The 17,570-nt window shown below is 40.9% G+C and overlaps 2 protein-coding genes across 4 annotated transcripts in view; one reads left to right on the forward strand and one right to left on the reverse strand.

The window, feature by feature from the left end:
* Positions 1-12,467, reverse strand: part of ACOX1 (acyl-CoA oxidase 1) — a 24,779-nt gene extending 12,312 nt beyond the window's left edge. The window contains exons 1-3 of one of the 2 annotated variants that reach the window (XM_058561680.1): positions 12,097-12,467; positions 11,662-11,821; positions 57-217 (exon numbers count right to left, since the gene is read on the reverse strand). In XM_058561680.1, the coding sequence (XP_058417663.1) occupies positions 57-217; positions 11,662-11,821; positions 12,097-12,205 (430 nt within the window). In that variant the 5' untranslated portion in view covers positions 12,206-12,467. Of the gene's footprint in view, positions 1-56; positions 218-7,241; positions 7,403-11,661; positions 11,822-12,096 lie in introns of both variants that reach the window. The other variant, XM_058561679.1, reaches the window with a different exon arrangement.
* TEN1 (TEN1 subunit of CST complex) overlaps positions 12,348-17,570 on the forward strand; it is a 21,310-nt gene continuing 16,087 nt past the window's right edge. The window contains exon 1 of one of the 2 annotated variants that reach the window (XM_058561686.1): positions 12,348-12,601. The gene's annotated coding sequence lies outside the window, so the exon portion shown is untranslated. The remainder of the gene's footprint in view (positions 12,602-17,570) is intronic. The other variant, XM_058561685.1, reaches the window with a different exon arrangement.

A 17,570-nucleotide genomic window follows, 5' to 3' on the forward strand; every position in this document is an offset into this window, starting at 1 on the left:
CATGCTAAGCTCAAAGAGCCCCACCCGACCCAGAAGGTAGACTGAATGCACCGTACCATGACCCATCTCTGTCTGGGCATAAGTGCCAATGATCTCCAAGTTCCAGGCGGGCATGAAGAAGCGCTCCTGCTGTTCCTCAGTTGCCTGGTGAAGCAAGGTGGGCAAGAACATGCCCAAGTGAAGATCCAGAGGCTCAGGCCGCCCTCGGTGCACAAAACTTTGAAGAAATACCAAAGATGGGCATTTGAGAGAAGAGTCATTGGGTGTGAGAGAATCAGCAATTTGAACAGATAGAGCAAGGGAAAGAGAAAAAAAAGTCTTCTGTAAGCATGAATTAGTTGGGTGGACCTTATCATGGATGAGAGCACTGCCCCTTTCTGTATTACTTTAATAAACTCTTGGCAATTTCCATTTTTCTTAGGTTGGCGAGAACTATTTTCGTATGCTACTCATCTCTAAAATTACTCTTAGCAGGGATTGGCTACCAATTCCAAAGCCTGTGCAGCACAAACCACATGAGCAAGGCAGAGGATTCCAGCCTTGCAATTAAACCAAAGGAAATAAAAATCTGAAGAGGTTGTATGGTATGGAGAATTTAAATTGTACAGTGCGGGGCCAGCCCGGTGGTGCTGTGGTTAGGTTCACATGCTCTGCTTCAGCAGCCCGGGGTTCGAGGCTTTGGATCACAGGCTCGAACTGACGCACCGCTTATGCAGCCATGCTGTGGCGGCGTCCCATATAAAGTAGAGGAAGATGGGCACAGATGTTGGCCCAGGACTGATCTTCCTCAGCAAAAAAAAAGGAGGATTAGCAAGAGATGTTAGCTGAGGGTTAATCTTCCTCACTAACTAACTAACTAAATTGTACAGTGATTTACTCTGATGAGAAGGTGAGAGAGGAGAACTTAGTTCTCTCAGAGTGACAATATGATCCCCCAGACAAAAGTTTTTCCTAGATGCAATTTCAATAATGTTTCCAGGCTGGAATCTTTTCTGTTTGTCCGTAAAACATCCAGCATAGATCCACATTCCTTATATAAATCTGGTCGTTTTATTCAGATTCATCACAAATATCCAGCCATGCTCTACTGAAACAATAATACAAAAATTGACAGTGCTCTTCATCCCAATAATTAACTTCTGAAATAAAAAAGACATGCAACTTCTAATGAAGACCATAATAAAAATTACAAATAACAGATTCATGCATAACAAGCTCTTCATTACAATTATATGGGAATTATTACCAGTGATAATAAACATCTTAGTTTTAGTCATTTTAAATCCACTTCCTAAAGTCATTCTTTTCCATTTAAAATTGGCAGGTGCCTTAGACTTCTGTGTCAATTTATTTCTAAGGGAAAGTAGTTTTACACGCCTTTGTATTTTTCCATATTACTGGCATTCTATTTAACTTCAGCTCTAAATTAATCAACTCTATATTGCTCTTATTACTTTATCTTAGAAATGAATCTAAACAGTATTTCAGTTTTAAAATCTCTCAGTTTGTTACATATAAGGTAAAGAGGGAAATAACCAGGGCACACTGCTCAGACAAGGGCTGCTCAATTATGTCTTCTAACCGGGTGGCTGTGCTTTCAGCTAACCAATCACATAAACTGTAGAATGACTTCCTCATTCTACAAAGAAATTAAAGCTGAGATGAGTTAATTGCCTTCAGATCAAAAAGATAATGGCCAAACAAGGACAAGAACCTCATCACCTAATCACGTCTTCTGGTTGGGAAACCACGGTACAAGTGCACCCCAGGCTGAGGACTACAATGAGGACACTAAGCCAAAGCCAGAGCTATCCTTGGAAATATCCAAGGCGAAATCCTGTAAGATGTTACCACTGGTGGAAACTGGGTGAAAGGTCCACGGGACTTCTCTATGCTATTTTTGCAACTTCCTATGAACCTATAATCATTTTGAAATACACAGAAAAGTTTCAGTTTCCACTGAAATCCTCAGAAAAACACATGGGATGAGAGAGTGCCTTTCATTCACAAACAGGAATGTCAACTGTCGCCAGTTTTTATTTTATTTATTTATTTATTTTTTGATGACAGAGATAGACCATGAGCTAACATCTGTTGCCAATCTTCCTCTTTTTGCTGAAGAAGACTGGCCCTGAGCTAACATCTGTGCCCATCTTCCTCCATTTTATATATGGGATGCCGCCACAGCACGGCTTGATGAGCAGTGCATAGGTCCGCGCCCAGGATCTGAACCTGCAAACCCCGGGCCAGCAAAGCAGAGTATGTGAATGTAACCACTACGCCACCGGGCTGGCCCCCAACTGTCCCCAGTTTTTAAAAGAATGGTACCTCGGAAAAAAAATAAATGTAAGCCTAGGACCTGAAAGGAGAAAATTCTTTGAACTAGGACTGGAAACTGGGGCCTGGGACCAGCCACTTTTAGTGCTGAAAGGCTATTCTGCATTACTAGAAACCAGAGCAATTCCTGGTGAAGGAAAGGCCCCTCCAAAGCATCCCATCAGATTCATGGGAGGGGTTTATATCAGTGTGTTGTATTATGGAATAATAACGAAAACCAAGGGTTACCACAACATACACTTAGTAGGGTGGGGGTAAAACTACTACAATCAGAAACTGTTTTGAGACTGAAGAACGTTTCGAGGAGAAAAATGTCTCTTGTGACTAAGATAAGGATTATTCAGAAGTGGATGAAATTCAGAAATGTTACAAGGAGAAAGTGACCTGAATAGTTTTTTTTACTTAAACCAAGTATTTGTTGTAAAAAGGTGGTTATGCATGATAAAGATTATATATCATTTTTAAATAATTTTAAAATTACAAAGCATCAACATTTTACTTGGTGAAGTGCTAGAGTCAATTCTTTTAAAACCGGAACACCAAAAGGCTTTCCCAGTCTCTCCTTCTACAGGATACGGGGCTGGAAAGGCTGGCGGCCAATACTGAGGACAAAATGATTAGATTAATAATATATTAATATTGTTAATATTAATAATTAAGAAAGAGAAAGGAAGAAATCAAAACAGCATCTCCATCAACAGCATGATTATAATCCTAGGAAATCAAAAACAACAAAATATCATCAATAACAAAGAATTTAGAAAGGCTGTAGGTTATAAGGAAAAACAAAAATCACTGCATTCTTATCCATTAGGACCATTTAACTAGAAACCCCAATAAAGAGAAAGGCAATTTACAAAATCACCAAAATATTTAAAATTTGTTAAATAGTTTAGTTCAGGATATTAAAGATTTAATTAGGAAAAAAATATAAATCCTAATAGGATGAATAAAAGAAGACACGAATAGGGGCTGGCCCAGTGGCATAGCGGTTAAGTTCGTGCACTCTGCATCCCGGGTGCAGACCTACGTGCCGCTTATCAAGCTATGCTGTGGCAGGTGTCCCACATAAAATAGAGGAAGATGGGCACAGATGTTAGCTCAGGGCAAATCTTCCTCAGCAAAAAGAGGACTGGCAACAGAGGTTAGCTCAAGGCTAATCTTCCCCACTAAAAAAAAAAAAGATATGAATAACAGGAAAGAAATCGCTAAATCCTGCCTGAGAGGACTAAATACAGATAATACTTCCCAAGAAAATACAAGTATTTAATGTAACACGGATTTTAAATTCCTGTAGAGTATATTTTAGAACTTGACAAATTGAGATCAGAATTCATCTAGAAGAATAAGTATGCAAGAATACCAAATACATATGTCTTGAAATTTAACAATAGTAAGCTTATCCTACCAGATTTTTAAATATCTTACAAAGCAACAATGAGCTAAAGTTTATGATGTTAGGAGAAAAACAAAGAAAGAAACAAAACAATATAATATATTTAAGGTTCCAGAAATAAATTGAAACTATTATAAAACACTAAGATGAACCAGAAAGAACATAACAATGGGAAAAGAGCTACTAGTTAATAAACATAAAAACAGTATGGGATTCATTCATCACTCTATATCATACAAAAGTCAAAGCATTAAACACAAATCAAACAAAAAAAACTGGAAGAAAATAGAAGGTCATCATCCAAGATATGGGAAGAAGAAAATTTATACCTACTCAGAGAAGGATGCATTGAACACATAAGGCCAAAATGTTTAACAAAACAGAAGGCAACAGAAAAAATATTGGAAGGATACAATGTAATCATAAGATCAATATGCAGATTCTATTCAATCAATACTCAAAGGAGAAAAACCCAGTTTATACATGGGAAATGCAGACAGTTAAGCCACAACATGTAATAACATCCAGGGTCACTAGCACTGGAAAATTAAAACTTGAACTCTTAGATATATATTAAAGAAGCAAAAAAAAAACAACAAAAAAACAAAGTAACCATGTTGATGGGGCTACGGAGACACAAGTACACTAATAAGTTGCTAAAGATATCAGAAACAGGTTCTGTGTTTCAGGAAGAGTCTTCAAATATGCAACAAAAGCTAGAAAATGTTCACTTCCTTCAATGCAGTAACTCATTTCTGAGAAAGATATTCCAAAGGCATAACCCCAAAGGACACAGTTTTTGTAAAGTTTATATTGTTATTAATAATAGTGGGGAAATTAGAATAGCCCAAATACCCAGGGAGCAAGACTCATGGGGAGTCCAATAGGGGAAGAGAATCACTTGAGGAGAAAGGGATCAGGAAGACTGCCGGGGAGACAGAGCAGTGAAGAGACGGGGGAGAGTGATTAGTGATTTACAACATCAAGCATACTATCTATTTTTCAAGTTTCAAAGGAAGAAAGGTGCTTTACTTCATATCTGAGTACTAATGATGGGAATTTGCAAAGATACGGCACCATCTTCAAGGCTGATAACTATGTATTACATAAGTTCTATTTTCCTAAATAATAAATATTAATAATAATAATATAAAACAAGGCAAAAAGAGTCCCTACGAAGTGGCCAGAACATGAAACGACTATCTGTGAAGACCAAACATACTACCTGCTTTGTGACCTGGAGAAATGTATGGCCAGGATTATTAATGCTGGACCACATTCCACACACTGTCCGTTCAACACTAGAAACCCAGGGAGGGGAGGTTTCCTCAGCCTAGGCCTCCACCTTCGATTACAGCTCAAAGACCCACAGACCAAATGTGTGTTGGGATTTGTGTGCCTATACAGACGGGTGTGTATTTAGAGGAGGGAAGACACACCCTAGAGAGAAGAGAGAAAACTGGTAACTGCGACTTTCTGCAGGTGATTGAATTTTAAGATGCCTGAGGATCCTGGAAGGAGCCTGAGCAATATTGAGATTCTTCACTTCTCAGCAGCTACCTAGAGGTGAAAGAATCCCAAACTCTAAGTTACATACAGCCAATTCTGTGAGAACACTTTAGATAATCGCTGTTGACCAATCAATGTTCCAAAGACTCAGAATTTAAATCGCCAAATCATCCTCCTGTACAAGGCGCTCTACTGCCAGTTTCTCTGATGTTGAAGGACTTTTATGTATTCTATACAAGGTTATACTGTCACCCACAGCAAATTAACCAACAAACGGACTGGCTACCTTGGGAAAGAACAGCAGTCGACAAAGCACAACTAACACCAATGTGAACTGACAAAATTCCAGCAAGAGAAAAGACCTAATCTTACAACTTTGTTTTCTAAAATAAACTACAGGATTAAGACAAAGTTGGTTCAAACAGAAGAAAATCTCCGAAAAACAGAAGCAACAAGAGAAAGAAAACTCTGGGGCCGGCCTGGCAGTGCAGTGGTTAAGTGTGCGTGCTCCGCTGCGGCAGCCCGGGGTTCGGATCCCGGGCGCACACGGACGCACCACTTGTCAAGCCATGCTGTGGCAGTATCCCATATAAAGTAGAGGAAGATGGGCATGGATGTTAGCCCAGGGCCAGTCTTCCTCAGCAAAAAGAGGAGGATTGGCAGATGTTAGCTCAGGGCTGATCTTCCTTACAAAAAAAAAAAAAAAGAGAGAGAGAGAGAGAGAAAGAAAACTCTAACAAGTGCAAACTCACCCAGAGCAACATAAGACCTTAGTCCAATTTCTGGGCTCCTCAAACCAGTAAAGCGCAAGTTCTCGTTTCTTTCTCTCTTTCAAAATTTAGGGCAAATATATATTTGCAATGTACTTTAGAAATAGAAGCAAAAGGATCAGACCAACAAGAGATATACACATCAGACCCATTTAGCCTCAGAATAATTTACATCTTACGCCTCCTATGAATAGTACGACTATTAAGCCAAACAAATTCTACAACAATGAATACTAAAACAAAAAAAGGGTTTTGTACCACAAAGCTATTTCAAGATTACAAAATACACACACACACACTCTGTCTCTCCAAGAGAGGAAGACTGGATGAGTGTTATCTTCCTTCCCTTAGGAGGCCTTTCTTCAGGCTTTTATTTCAGTCTTGGCCAACCTGAAGCTCAAGTCTTGGGGGTTTGGCAGGGTGTTCATGACACCATATCACCACCCGAATCTGCAGTCCTCACGGGGACCATGATAAAGAACATTTCCTTAAACCATTTCACAAATGAAAAAGCACCAAATCAAACACAAAAATGGAACTTTCCTGATCTGCATCCCTTCCTCTTTCTCTTTTAGTTTCCTTTATTTACATAATGGAAGCATTATGATAATTAGGAATGAGACTGGGCAGCTCAAATTCAAGACACTCAAACCTGCCTATGGCCTTGCCTATGAAAACAAACCTATTTCACATTAAGACCAAACACAAAACTTTTTGCAAGTAGCCAGGCATTTATGAACAATTTCCCCCAAATTACTGGCAATATGAAGTCCATGGACATGTACAGAAACAACGTATAAAAAGACTGCTGAAGTGAAATGAAGAGAATCATGGACTTGTACATCTTTAACTTGATTAAAGCAGGAAGGCATCTTCCAGATGTTGCTGAGGCATTAATACTCTCAAGCATTTCCAACAAAGTCTTTAATAATTAGACACCAAGACAATTTTGCCATGTTTTCAACCCCATCTTTCCAAACTGTTCAACATCCATTAAAATGCAGCAACAGTAAAAGCCCTTAAGAAATAACACAGAGGATGTTTCAAGCCAGAGTCCTGGACCAGTTTATGAGGAATTGACCTATGAGAAAATGAGAAGCTGAATTTTATTTAACAATTTAAAAACAAAATCCCAAATGCGTAGCAGCAGAAAAAAACAAATGCCAGGAGTCATTTGTTAATTGAAGTCCTGAGGCCGGTTACCCACTGACCCTCAAACCTGGACTAACCGTGGCCCATTTCCGTCTGGGCGTAGGTGCCAATTATCTGGAGTCCTTTGGATGAATGCAGCCATTTCTCTTGCTGAGCAGTGGTGCCCTGATTCAGCAAGGTAGGAATAAACATGGAGTAATTGAGGCTCACAGGTTCCACAAAATTGACCAAATGTAGTCTACAGGAGAGAAAAGAAAAGGAGCTCAGCCTTACTCTAGAAACTGCATTCTACCACCCACTCCTGCCAAACAGCATGGCCCTCAGGAGGAAGGTTGGGAAAACTGGAACCCCTTTCTTATGAAATTAAATGCAAAATTTACCATTTTACTACCCAAAAGGCCAACAGCAGAATCTAGTGGTATCTCTTCCCCGCTAGTCACGTCAGGGCTAGAATTACTCTTTAATTCTATCCTTAATCCAGGAAGCAAATTCTACCCATGTTTTAGCCTAAAAACCCCTTTTGTTTTTGGTTTTGAAGTTATTTGTTGGTTTGATTGGCTGGATTTTGGGGAGTGTGTGTTTGGTTTTACTTTATTTTAGGTTTTACTTGTTTGTTTCGAAAATCAAAAGGAACTCCACAAACACTTCATTTGTAGTGCTGTTAACAAAAGTTCCTATAAGAAGAATAGTTTAAGCTATCTTTCACTAGATAACTGAAGCAAACATTCAGGATAGAGTTTTCAGATGGTAATGTGAGCATGTCAAAAATTTATCTCTAATGGTCTTTGAACATTACTCCAGATTAAAGGAATTCTAATCGTAATACAATTCAGTCTATAACTATCTTCTCATAAAACAGAATCTGTGAAACAGTCAAAATACAACTTACATTAGTCAGCCTTGGCTCGGGTATGTTATAGGTTTTATAGGGGTCTGTTTTGTTCTATCTATATAAAGAGCTTAAAGTACCAAATAAATGCCATCTAACTGATTTTCATGACTTCTCAAGGGATGAATAGGAAGCTGTGTCACCACCAGTTAATTGTGATTGGTACAACAAATAGAGCATGAAGTAAAGGAAGGAGGGGGTAGGCTTCCAATTCACTTTCAAGGAGGCCCTGAAACCATGCCACCACCTTAAAAGAAACAAGAGACAACAGTAAACACAATATATCATTTTATTGTCCTATTTTCTAAATAAGTACTACACAAATTATCCCATTTTCTTTTCTATCTTAATAAATCATAATCCACTTGTGAACAATTCTCTCCGTGTACACACTTAGCTATTAATATTTCTAATTAACCAAAATGAATTAATGTAATCATTACAGAGTCCATCAGAGAGAATGACTTCTGTGCTCTAAGTCGTATGTGACCGTCAACAGAAGCTGCTCACTAGCATCAGTAAAAAATATTTTCTTTGCTGCTGATGGTTTTCAGGCATGGGTTTAGGGTGGAAGATCACCTTTCAGAGATGCTGGGGATAAATTCAAGAATCCAAGGAGCCAATATTGAGAATGCTTTTTAACCCTGAGATTCTAGATTTTTACACCAATATCAAATGTTCATTTAAACTGAATAGAGGGAGAAAGAGGAAAGGAGGAGTATGAACAGAAGAGGCGAGGTAACCGGTTTCTTAGTAACTCCCATTAGCAGTTGACTGCTGCTGTATGGCAGAGAAGTAACGCATTCATGAAACACACCCTACGCCTCACTGAGGTGTGGGAGCCAAAACCTGATTCAGTAGACAAATGTAGAAATTATTCTCTCAAAGGCAAGTCACCACAGCATTCTCTTGTAACAATCCTGTCTCACTAAAACCAACAAGTATTTATCTACCTTCTATTTCCTTTCATAAGTAGAGAGGACATGAACATACAAGAACTTCTGAGAAATAAAAGCAGTAATCTAAGTGCTCAAAATGGTGGAAATATAAGACACTATTCCAATGATGGAACTAAGAAAGCTGAGAGCAACTTAGTCAAATCCTCTGGGTTAAAAAATAATGCTGTTGACACAAAATAATTCTACGAAACAGAGAGGGAAAAATATGTGACAGAAAATAAAGACTGTCAAATCTTTATCTTCTTAAGAAACATATTGAGATTTTTTTTTTAGGCCACTTGAAAATCAACTCAAGAACAAAATCTGAGTGCTTATTTTTAAATTATGTTTAATCCCTCCTGAAGATGCTTTTCAAGGAACCAGCTTTAAAAACCTAAGGACGACAAAACCATGACCGATTCTCATTAGAATTTTAAAAGACAAAATTACAGGAAAGGAGACCAGGGCAACAACTTTTATATTCCCGAAAAAGCAAGGTCTTATTTTCTCAAGGACTGGAGAGAACAGTTCTTTTACCGCTCAAGTGGAGAAATCTCAAAGTATTTTACTAATATTCAGTCAACTTCAAAATATTCTCATATATGAATTTTATTTTGTGATAGGAGAAATGGATGTAAGAGACCAGGAAATGCCCAAAATTCCCAGGAAGAGAAATATTACTGTATTTCGTCAATTCCAGCATCCCTCCTTCCCCCCAATTTTAGCATTTAAGAAATTCGAAGCATCTCACAATTAATGGTATGTCATAGTTAACTTTCTTAATTAACTGTGTAAACATGTGTGTGAGTTACAACTGGTGGCAGGCTTAGACTCAAACGCATTCAGTTATTTGCCAAGATTAATTTTCAACCCTCTTCCCTAACGTAAGTTGATCTCCCTGTCACATTCTAGGGATACTGGAAGGATGTCAGATGGTGTGTTGAAGTTTGTACTTTATACTTCCCAAAGAGCAAGGTCTGTATCATGAAAAATGATAAATAAAACAACTGGCTGGTGTCCACTGATCTTTAACCCACATAAAGAACTTTGTTCTATTTCATCTTGACTTCACTCCAGTCTGGTTACTTACATGGACTATCACAGATTATGAAATCTTCTAACAGATCCTGAAACACTGCATCAACCATTTAAAAGCAAAACAAAACAAAAAATCTTTCATGTCGTTTTAAGGGAAAACAAAATCTTACTAATTTTTTAAAATTTACAAACCCAACTCAGGTAATTCAGAAACATAATCTTCTAGGAGTTACTCTACCTCAATATCTACACAGCCATGACTTACAAACTTTAAAAATAAAAAAGAGCATTCCGAGGGGCCAGCCTGGTGGCAGAGTGGTTAGGTTCACAGGCTGTGCTTTGGCTGCCCCCGGGTTAGTAGGCCCAGATCCCGGCACGGACCTGACCACTGCTCATCAGGCCATGCTGTGGCGGCCTCCCATGTAAAGTGGAGGAAGATGGACACGGATGTTAGCCCAGGGCCAATATTCCTCAGCAAAAAAGAGGAGGATTGGCAACAGATGTTAGCTCAGGGCTGATCTTCCTCACCAAAAAAAAAAAAAAAAAAAAAGAGCATTTGGAAGTTAGTAAGTACTCTTATCTGGGCTACCAAAAATAAATAAATTGTATATTTATAACCAAAATGGAAAGGAGTTCTGAGGATGGTACTAAGGGCCAGAGTAAATTATTTCACCTCTACAATAACAACCAGGTCTGACTGAAAATAATTAGATACAAAATGTATTAGAGACACTAAGGGAGAAATAACCATCACTATAGAAAGGCAGAGCCTGTAATGAATATACACCATTCATATTATTTAATCTTTATTGATGAAAATATTGGAGTTCTTCTAAAATGTAGAAACCTAAAACAGGAAATGCCCAGGAATAAATGGGAAGTGTAAAAGATGCTATAGCCCAAAGGAATCTTGTATTAAGATCACGTAATTATAGAGTGCTTATTTACATAAAGACCAAAAAAAGTGCATACTTCGTTTCTAACTAAAAAAAAAAACACAACAAAAAACGGATGGTCTGAAAAAGAACATACTCTTTCTAGCCCTAGGACCAAGGCATGTTTTTATGAGGTCTCATATGCAGGAAATCCATTTAAATACTGTCACCAGATTCAACAATGCTTGGTTCTTAGACTACTTTATAATCATTCTGAGGTTTCACATGTTCTTCTTCACCCATCCCATATTTTCCATTATTTTAAACTCAAGAGCTACACTATCATATGAAAATACAATCTACTATTGCTCCAAAATATTTAAATGTTAGATCTTGCAACTGGAAAAATCCTTCCGAATTCAGCTTCTAAATTTAGCAGGCCTTCTTCTTAACAAAGGACTAAGTCATTGTACATTTAAATCACTCAAAATTGAGATGCCTGGGCAAAAGAATGTGTACGATACTTGAGAATGAAAATTGCAGCATCTACACTAATTATCAGCATTCTACAAATGTCATCCGTTTAAACGGCTTAAATACAAAACTAACATTATTTTCCACAGATATAACTTTCAAGTGGCGTAAAAATGTGCAGTTTGAGTCTTCAAATCCCAAGCACGATGAAAAAGGACACCACAGACCAAAGATTTAAAATTTGGGTTTAGGCACTTGATCTAAGTTACCAAGGCATACCTACTTTTTAAACCACATGATTTCATCAGGGTCTGCGATGCCAAACTCCCTCATCTTCTTCACCATGTTGGCACTCTTCCTAACAGCCACCTCGTAACGCTGGCTGCGAGTGAGAAAGTTCAAGTCCTCATGCTGGAAGTCTGGGTCTTGCAGAATCAGGTTCTCTGGGAGTTAAAGAGCATCAAAAGGGAGACAGAAATTCAAGGCTCTGTTACACCTCCCTTAATCACAGCTAGTTTCAGAGTTGCAGGCACAGGTCCCCTCTCGGGATGGACGATCCCCACCCCCGCCATAGGCGGCCCCTGGAAGTGGTTGTCCTGGTTCCCCTAAAGCTAGGCCAGAGGTTGCGGCCTACACCCCACAGCGTCCCCCGACTCCTCATCGAGGTAGTCTCCAGCCTTGCTCGGGGAAGGAGGGAGGCCCAGCGCGACACCCTCACCGATCTCTCGGCGGCGCCGGGTGTTCTCGGCGCTGCCGTCCAGGATGTGCGTGAGCAGCTCCGGGTTGAAGCTGGCGGCGGCCCGCTCCCTGCGCAGGTCCGGGTTCATGGTGACGGCCAGCAGAGGCAGCGGCGGCGACAGCGACAACGAGTGTCCGCAACTCCAGCGCAGGCCCGGCCCTAAGAGCCGCCCCAGGTCTGCGCGAGTCCCCGCCCCGGCCCGCCCCTTCTCCTTCCCGCGGTCCCTCGGCGCGTGAGTGGCCGCGGCGGAGACAGAGACGGCACCCGCGCGGCTCCGCGGGCGCTTCGCGGGACGCGAAGCGGGCGACTTCCTTGCTCTTGGCCAGAGGAACCCCAGAGCGGCCCCCCAGGAGGGGACTCTGGAAAAAGGTCAAGAAATTGCCCCGAGTTCAATACCGAGGCGGCCTTGGTAACGCTCCCTCCCCCGTCACGTGATCACGCGGGCCGGAAAAAAGGAACCCTAGGCCGCCCGACGCCCACACAGGTTGGCGAGGGGGTTGGGAAGGGGCGGGACAACGAGGCTGAGGAGGACTGCGCCTGCGCAATGGGACTCGCACGCCCTACCACTTCCGGCCCTCTCACAAAGGCCTCCCCGGAAATGAGAGTGGGAAGGAGATCCAAGGTTTTGGGGGCGGTGAACCTGTTGGCCTTGAGTAGTTGCGAGCAGAGGTCGCAGGGTGTCCGCAAATCCTCCCAGATTGGAGAAAAAAAGAATGAGGACAAAAGTCCCACTGGGGAGAGGCTCCAGTTATCCTTTTTTAAGATAATGGCATCTTTGCTAGTAGAGGCGTGGGCTGAGCTGGGTGTGGGATTGCGGGCGCTCCTCCCTGTTTATGGGGTGGGTGTGGATTTAGAATGTGACCGAACTGGACATGTGCGCGCATAGAGGTCATGGAATCCAGATATTTTTGTGTTCATAATTATCATTGTGGTCATCAAAGTGGTAAATGCACACGTTTGAAGAATAGGAGGATTTGTAATGAGAAGCAAAAATTCCCTTTCCTCAGAGGCAGCCATGTGTAATCAGTTGTGTTTTTAGTTCTGATTCCTAAAAAATTGCTAAGTAAAACACTTGTATGCTATTTCTTGATTCGTTCATCTTAGTTACCTTTTGACTTCGTGCCATGATAATGAAGATACAGAACACTACACGGTAGGGGAGGAAGACAAATCCTCTACCCTCTGGGTCTTTCTGGTTGGGGTATGAATTAAATTGGCATGAGACAGAATAATAGGAGAAAATCAAACAAAACATGTATATGTGGGAGAGACTCAGGAAAACTGAGCAACTCGTCAAAATGGCAGGGGCTCTTATCTTAAATATCATCTTCAGCTAAAGACAAAGGAGGATGTTGCAGGGTGGGGGGAGTCAGTTATGGGAGATTACCAGAAAAGCACAGTAAATAAGAGTAAGGTTATTACACAAATTTAAGTCCTTGCCTTCTGCATCGATAAGAGTGTCTAGAGATAAGGTCATCCCCCTTCTTCTTCGTACAGAGAGGGAGATACCTTTATAGATGGAGATTTCCCTTACAAATGTAAATATCTCTTACAAAGGGTAAATTTTACTTTGCAGGGCTTCTCTCATGTCTGCAGTTTTTTTTTAAAGTAATAATCCTTATTAGCCCCAAATAATGTTCATGCCAAAGAGACACATTTTGGGGTGGCCAATTCTGATCCCCCACAACACCATCCCCTTCTTTTTTTTTTTTTTTTTTTGGTGAGGAAGATTGGCCCTGAGCTGACATCCACTGCCAATCTTCCTCTTCTTGCTGAGGAATATTAGCCCTGAGCTAACATCTGTGCCCATCTTCCTCTATTTTTGTATGTGGGATGCCACCACAGCATGGCTTGACGAGCGGTGCATATGTCCACATCCGGGATCTGAACCTGTGAACTCTGGGCCGCCAAAGCAGAGCATGCAAGCTTAACTACTATACCACTGGGTCAGCCCCTCACCATCCCCTTCTTTATCTCTCCCTAATTTACCTTTGTAACTTTAAACAACATAATAATCCCCCGTTTTTTAAGACTACACACTTGGGGCTGGCCTGGTGGTGTAGTGGTTAAGTTCGTGTGCTCTGCTTCAGCGGCCCGGGGTTTGCGGGTTCAGATCCTGGGCTCAGACTCTCGATGGAAAATAACTGATGACCATTCTATAGATAAGAGAAATAAGGTGAGTTTACTTGAGCCAGAGTGAGGATTATAACCCGGGAAGGCGTTAGAAAGCGTTCCGGAGAAGCATGGTTTTCAGTCCAGTCCTATATCTTTTTAGAACAAAGAACATACATTAAACACAGCCAGGATATGTTTTCATCAAAATTTCAAAAGGTATTCAGTTGCAAATTAGCAGGTCAACATGACCCCCTGTGATGTCAGGAAAGGGACTAATCTGGGCGTTACCAATAGGGCCCTACCAAGAGAGTGTTACTAATAGGGCGTAGGGGGGAAGTATGCATTCTTATCTTAAGAGACTGCATTCTTTACTTTGATGGTTAAGCAGATGTACAATGTGTGTTTGATAGGCCATAAGTCAGGCTTTTTAGTTCAAGCCAAATCAGTTTTGAACCCGAATAGTTACCCCATATACCTGAATATGTGAGAATCTCTTGTCATTTTCCCCTTTTGATCAATAATCTTTTGATAGAAAGTATTGCTGATCAAAATATTGTCACTCGGTGCCAGGGTGGTTGCTGCCTGCCCTGGGTTCCTCATGTCCCTCGGTGCTAGGCTTTTATTTATTTATTTGTTTATGAGGAAGATCAGGCCTGAGCTAACATCCATGCCAATCCTTCTCTTTTTGCTGAGGAAGACCGGCCCTGAGCGAACATCCGTGCCCATCTTCCTCTACTTTATGTGGGATGCTGCCACAGCATGGCCTGACAAGTGGTGCGTCGGTGCCCGCCCGGAATCTAAACCCAGGCTGCCAGCAGCGGAGCACGCGCGCTTAACCGCTACGCCACAGGGCCGGCCCGGTGCTAGGCTTTTATTTTATTGATTTGCCCAGTTATCTGCGTTGGGGGGAAATAGTCAGATATAGTGGACAAGCGTAGAGGTATATATTAGCAGGGGAAGTGTTTCATAGGTTATGTAATTTGTCAATTATTTTTAGATTATCCCACAAACGTTGTACATGTGCTTTTACATGACTTCCTATAGTTACATTGTTTATAACAATTATAGAACAGATAATATAATACTTGATTAGCTTAAAAATGAGTTTTTAGGCATAGCCTTAATAAGAAAAAGAGGTTTGTCCAGGGTTGTAAGATCGATCAACCATCTCAAGTCACTGAGCAATCATTACTCTAGCTTGCATGCCAGTCTTACAACACTGAGAAAGAAAACAGTAATTAGTTTGAATATTTTGACTAATACAAGAATTCCACGGAGTAAGAGAAATAGGAATTGCAATCCAGGTCACAAATGGAAACCAATACCGGAAGGGAGCCAGCTAAACAAATCAAGACTGGGTGTAGGATCGTTTAAGGCATTCACCTGTTTTTCTCATGTGCTTTAGCAGAGATGATACATTGGAAGATTTATCAGATATAAAAACACAGCATTCAGTTTGAATGATATATATATACCAACTTGGGATGCTGTAAGAATATCTAAGGCCATTCTATTTTGAAGGACAGCCTTTCTCATTAAAGATGTTTCAGTATCTAATAAAGCTATTCCTGCTTGACGACTGTTAAGGGCTTCTGTATGTGATATGACATCCTCTAGCCCCAAAGAAGGAACATATATAGGTAGCTGCTTGGTGGTCATACCAGTGGAACACTGAATGAGCCCATCTGGCCTTAAAGAGAGGAAGATTGGCAACCGGTATTAGCTCAGGGCTACTCTTCCTCACCAAACAAACAAGAAAACTATGCACTTAGTGCTCTGTTCCTTACTGCATCAATTTATAGTAACAGTGCGGGCGTAGGGTAAAATGAGTGAGGCATTCCCCTTGGACACAATTTAAGGGAGCACCAAAAAACTAATCCAGGTTAATAGTATTTTAATGTGACATTTAAAAAAAAATCAATGCAAGAAAATCCGCAATGAACAAAATACCAAAATTTTAAATAAAGACAAGATCACTGTTATTGATTTTGTCTCAGGCTCCAATATACCTGGGCAAGACACTTGTTACTGATGCTGTTTGTAATGCTCCCAGGCATTAAAATATTTAGTTTGGCTAGTGTGTTTGGATTGTATTCCTCTTGTCAAAAGCTGGCTTTCCAAATATTACCAACACAACCTGTTGGTAGCACAAGCTGAGTTGATTGCTTCCTCAGGTAAGGGAAAACACTACTTGGCAAAGCTTTGGCAGTGTCTCAGAGAGAAGGTAAGGCCAGAATTTATTGAGAATTGGAAGTTTGGTTTAAGGCGGGTCTTTCAATTCAGTGTCTTGATTAAGGATTTGGTAAGAACCACTGTACAACAGTGGAAAATTGGTGGAAACGGCAAGGTGAGGGAACTCAAATAATCTCAGTGGGCAAACTGGCTGTTGTTCAAACCATTTGCCTGGGCTGAACGGTCAGAAAGAATACAAAGTGCTAATGAAAGCAAAGGACCACAAAGTCACATTGATGTAGGCAGTCAGGTGTGGTTTGGGTTCTCTGTGTCTAGGCTGAGTGTTGGGGTAGATGGTTTTGGTTTTCACTCTCTTCTTTCTGAATACATTCATCCATTCAAAAAATATTTAATAACATCCCAGACACTGTGTTGGGCACAAAGGATACACTGAGGAATAATGCAGAATCCCTGCCCTCGTGGAGCTGATAATCTAGTGGGAGACATAGACATGAAACAAGTAAACAAATCACACTGTTGGAAATTCTATTATTTAGTAAACTGCAGTGAAGAAAGTGAGTCAAGGTGAGGAGATAGAGTGGCTGGGGATGGTGCAGGATGCCGTTTTAGGTAGGGTGGGCAGGGAAGGCCTCACTGAGGAGGAGGTAGATGATCGGAGACCTGAATAAGGAGAGAGAACCAGCCATGTGAAGGTCTGGGGAAGACTGTTCAAGTCTGAGGAAAAGCAAGCATGCAGGTCCCGAGGGTGAGGGTGAGCTAGAGGAGGGGTGATGGCAAGCAAGGGCAGAAGGGTAGGCCAGGTGCAGACCGAATGTGGCATGGGCCAACGTAAGTGAAACCGAGCACAAAGAAGTTAAAAAATCTTCCCTGGACTAGAAGAAGAGAATGAAAACTTTGAGATAAGCTTTGCTAACTGCAGCTGTGCATACTCAGTGTAAGCAACTGTTGTTTAAAACTAACCAGGTCTTTCTGTCCCTCCTTAGTATTTGAGTGAGCTGTCTTTCCCAGAAAGTCAAGGTCCAGACATTAAGATTCAGCCTCACAAGGCCAAACGCAGGCTGAAGATGAAAACTAACCAAAAGAGTCCAGACAGTCAAGGAAAAAGAAATTCAGTCTTCAAGGCTAAACGCAGGCTGGTGGAAAGG

Source organism: Diceros bicornis, chromosome 18 (assembly GCF_020826845.1).
Source record: "Diceros bicornis minor isolate mBicDic1 chromosome 18, mDicBic1.mat.cur, whole genome shotgun sequence".
In the NCBI taxonomy this organism is placed as follows: domain Eukaryota; kingdom Metazoa; phylum Chordata; class Mammalia; order Perissodactyla; family Rhinocerotidae; genus Diceros; species Diceros bicornis.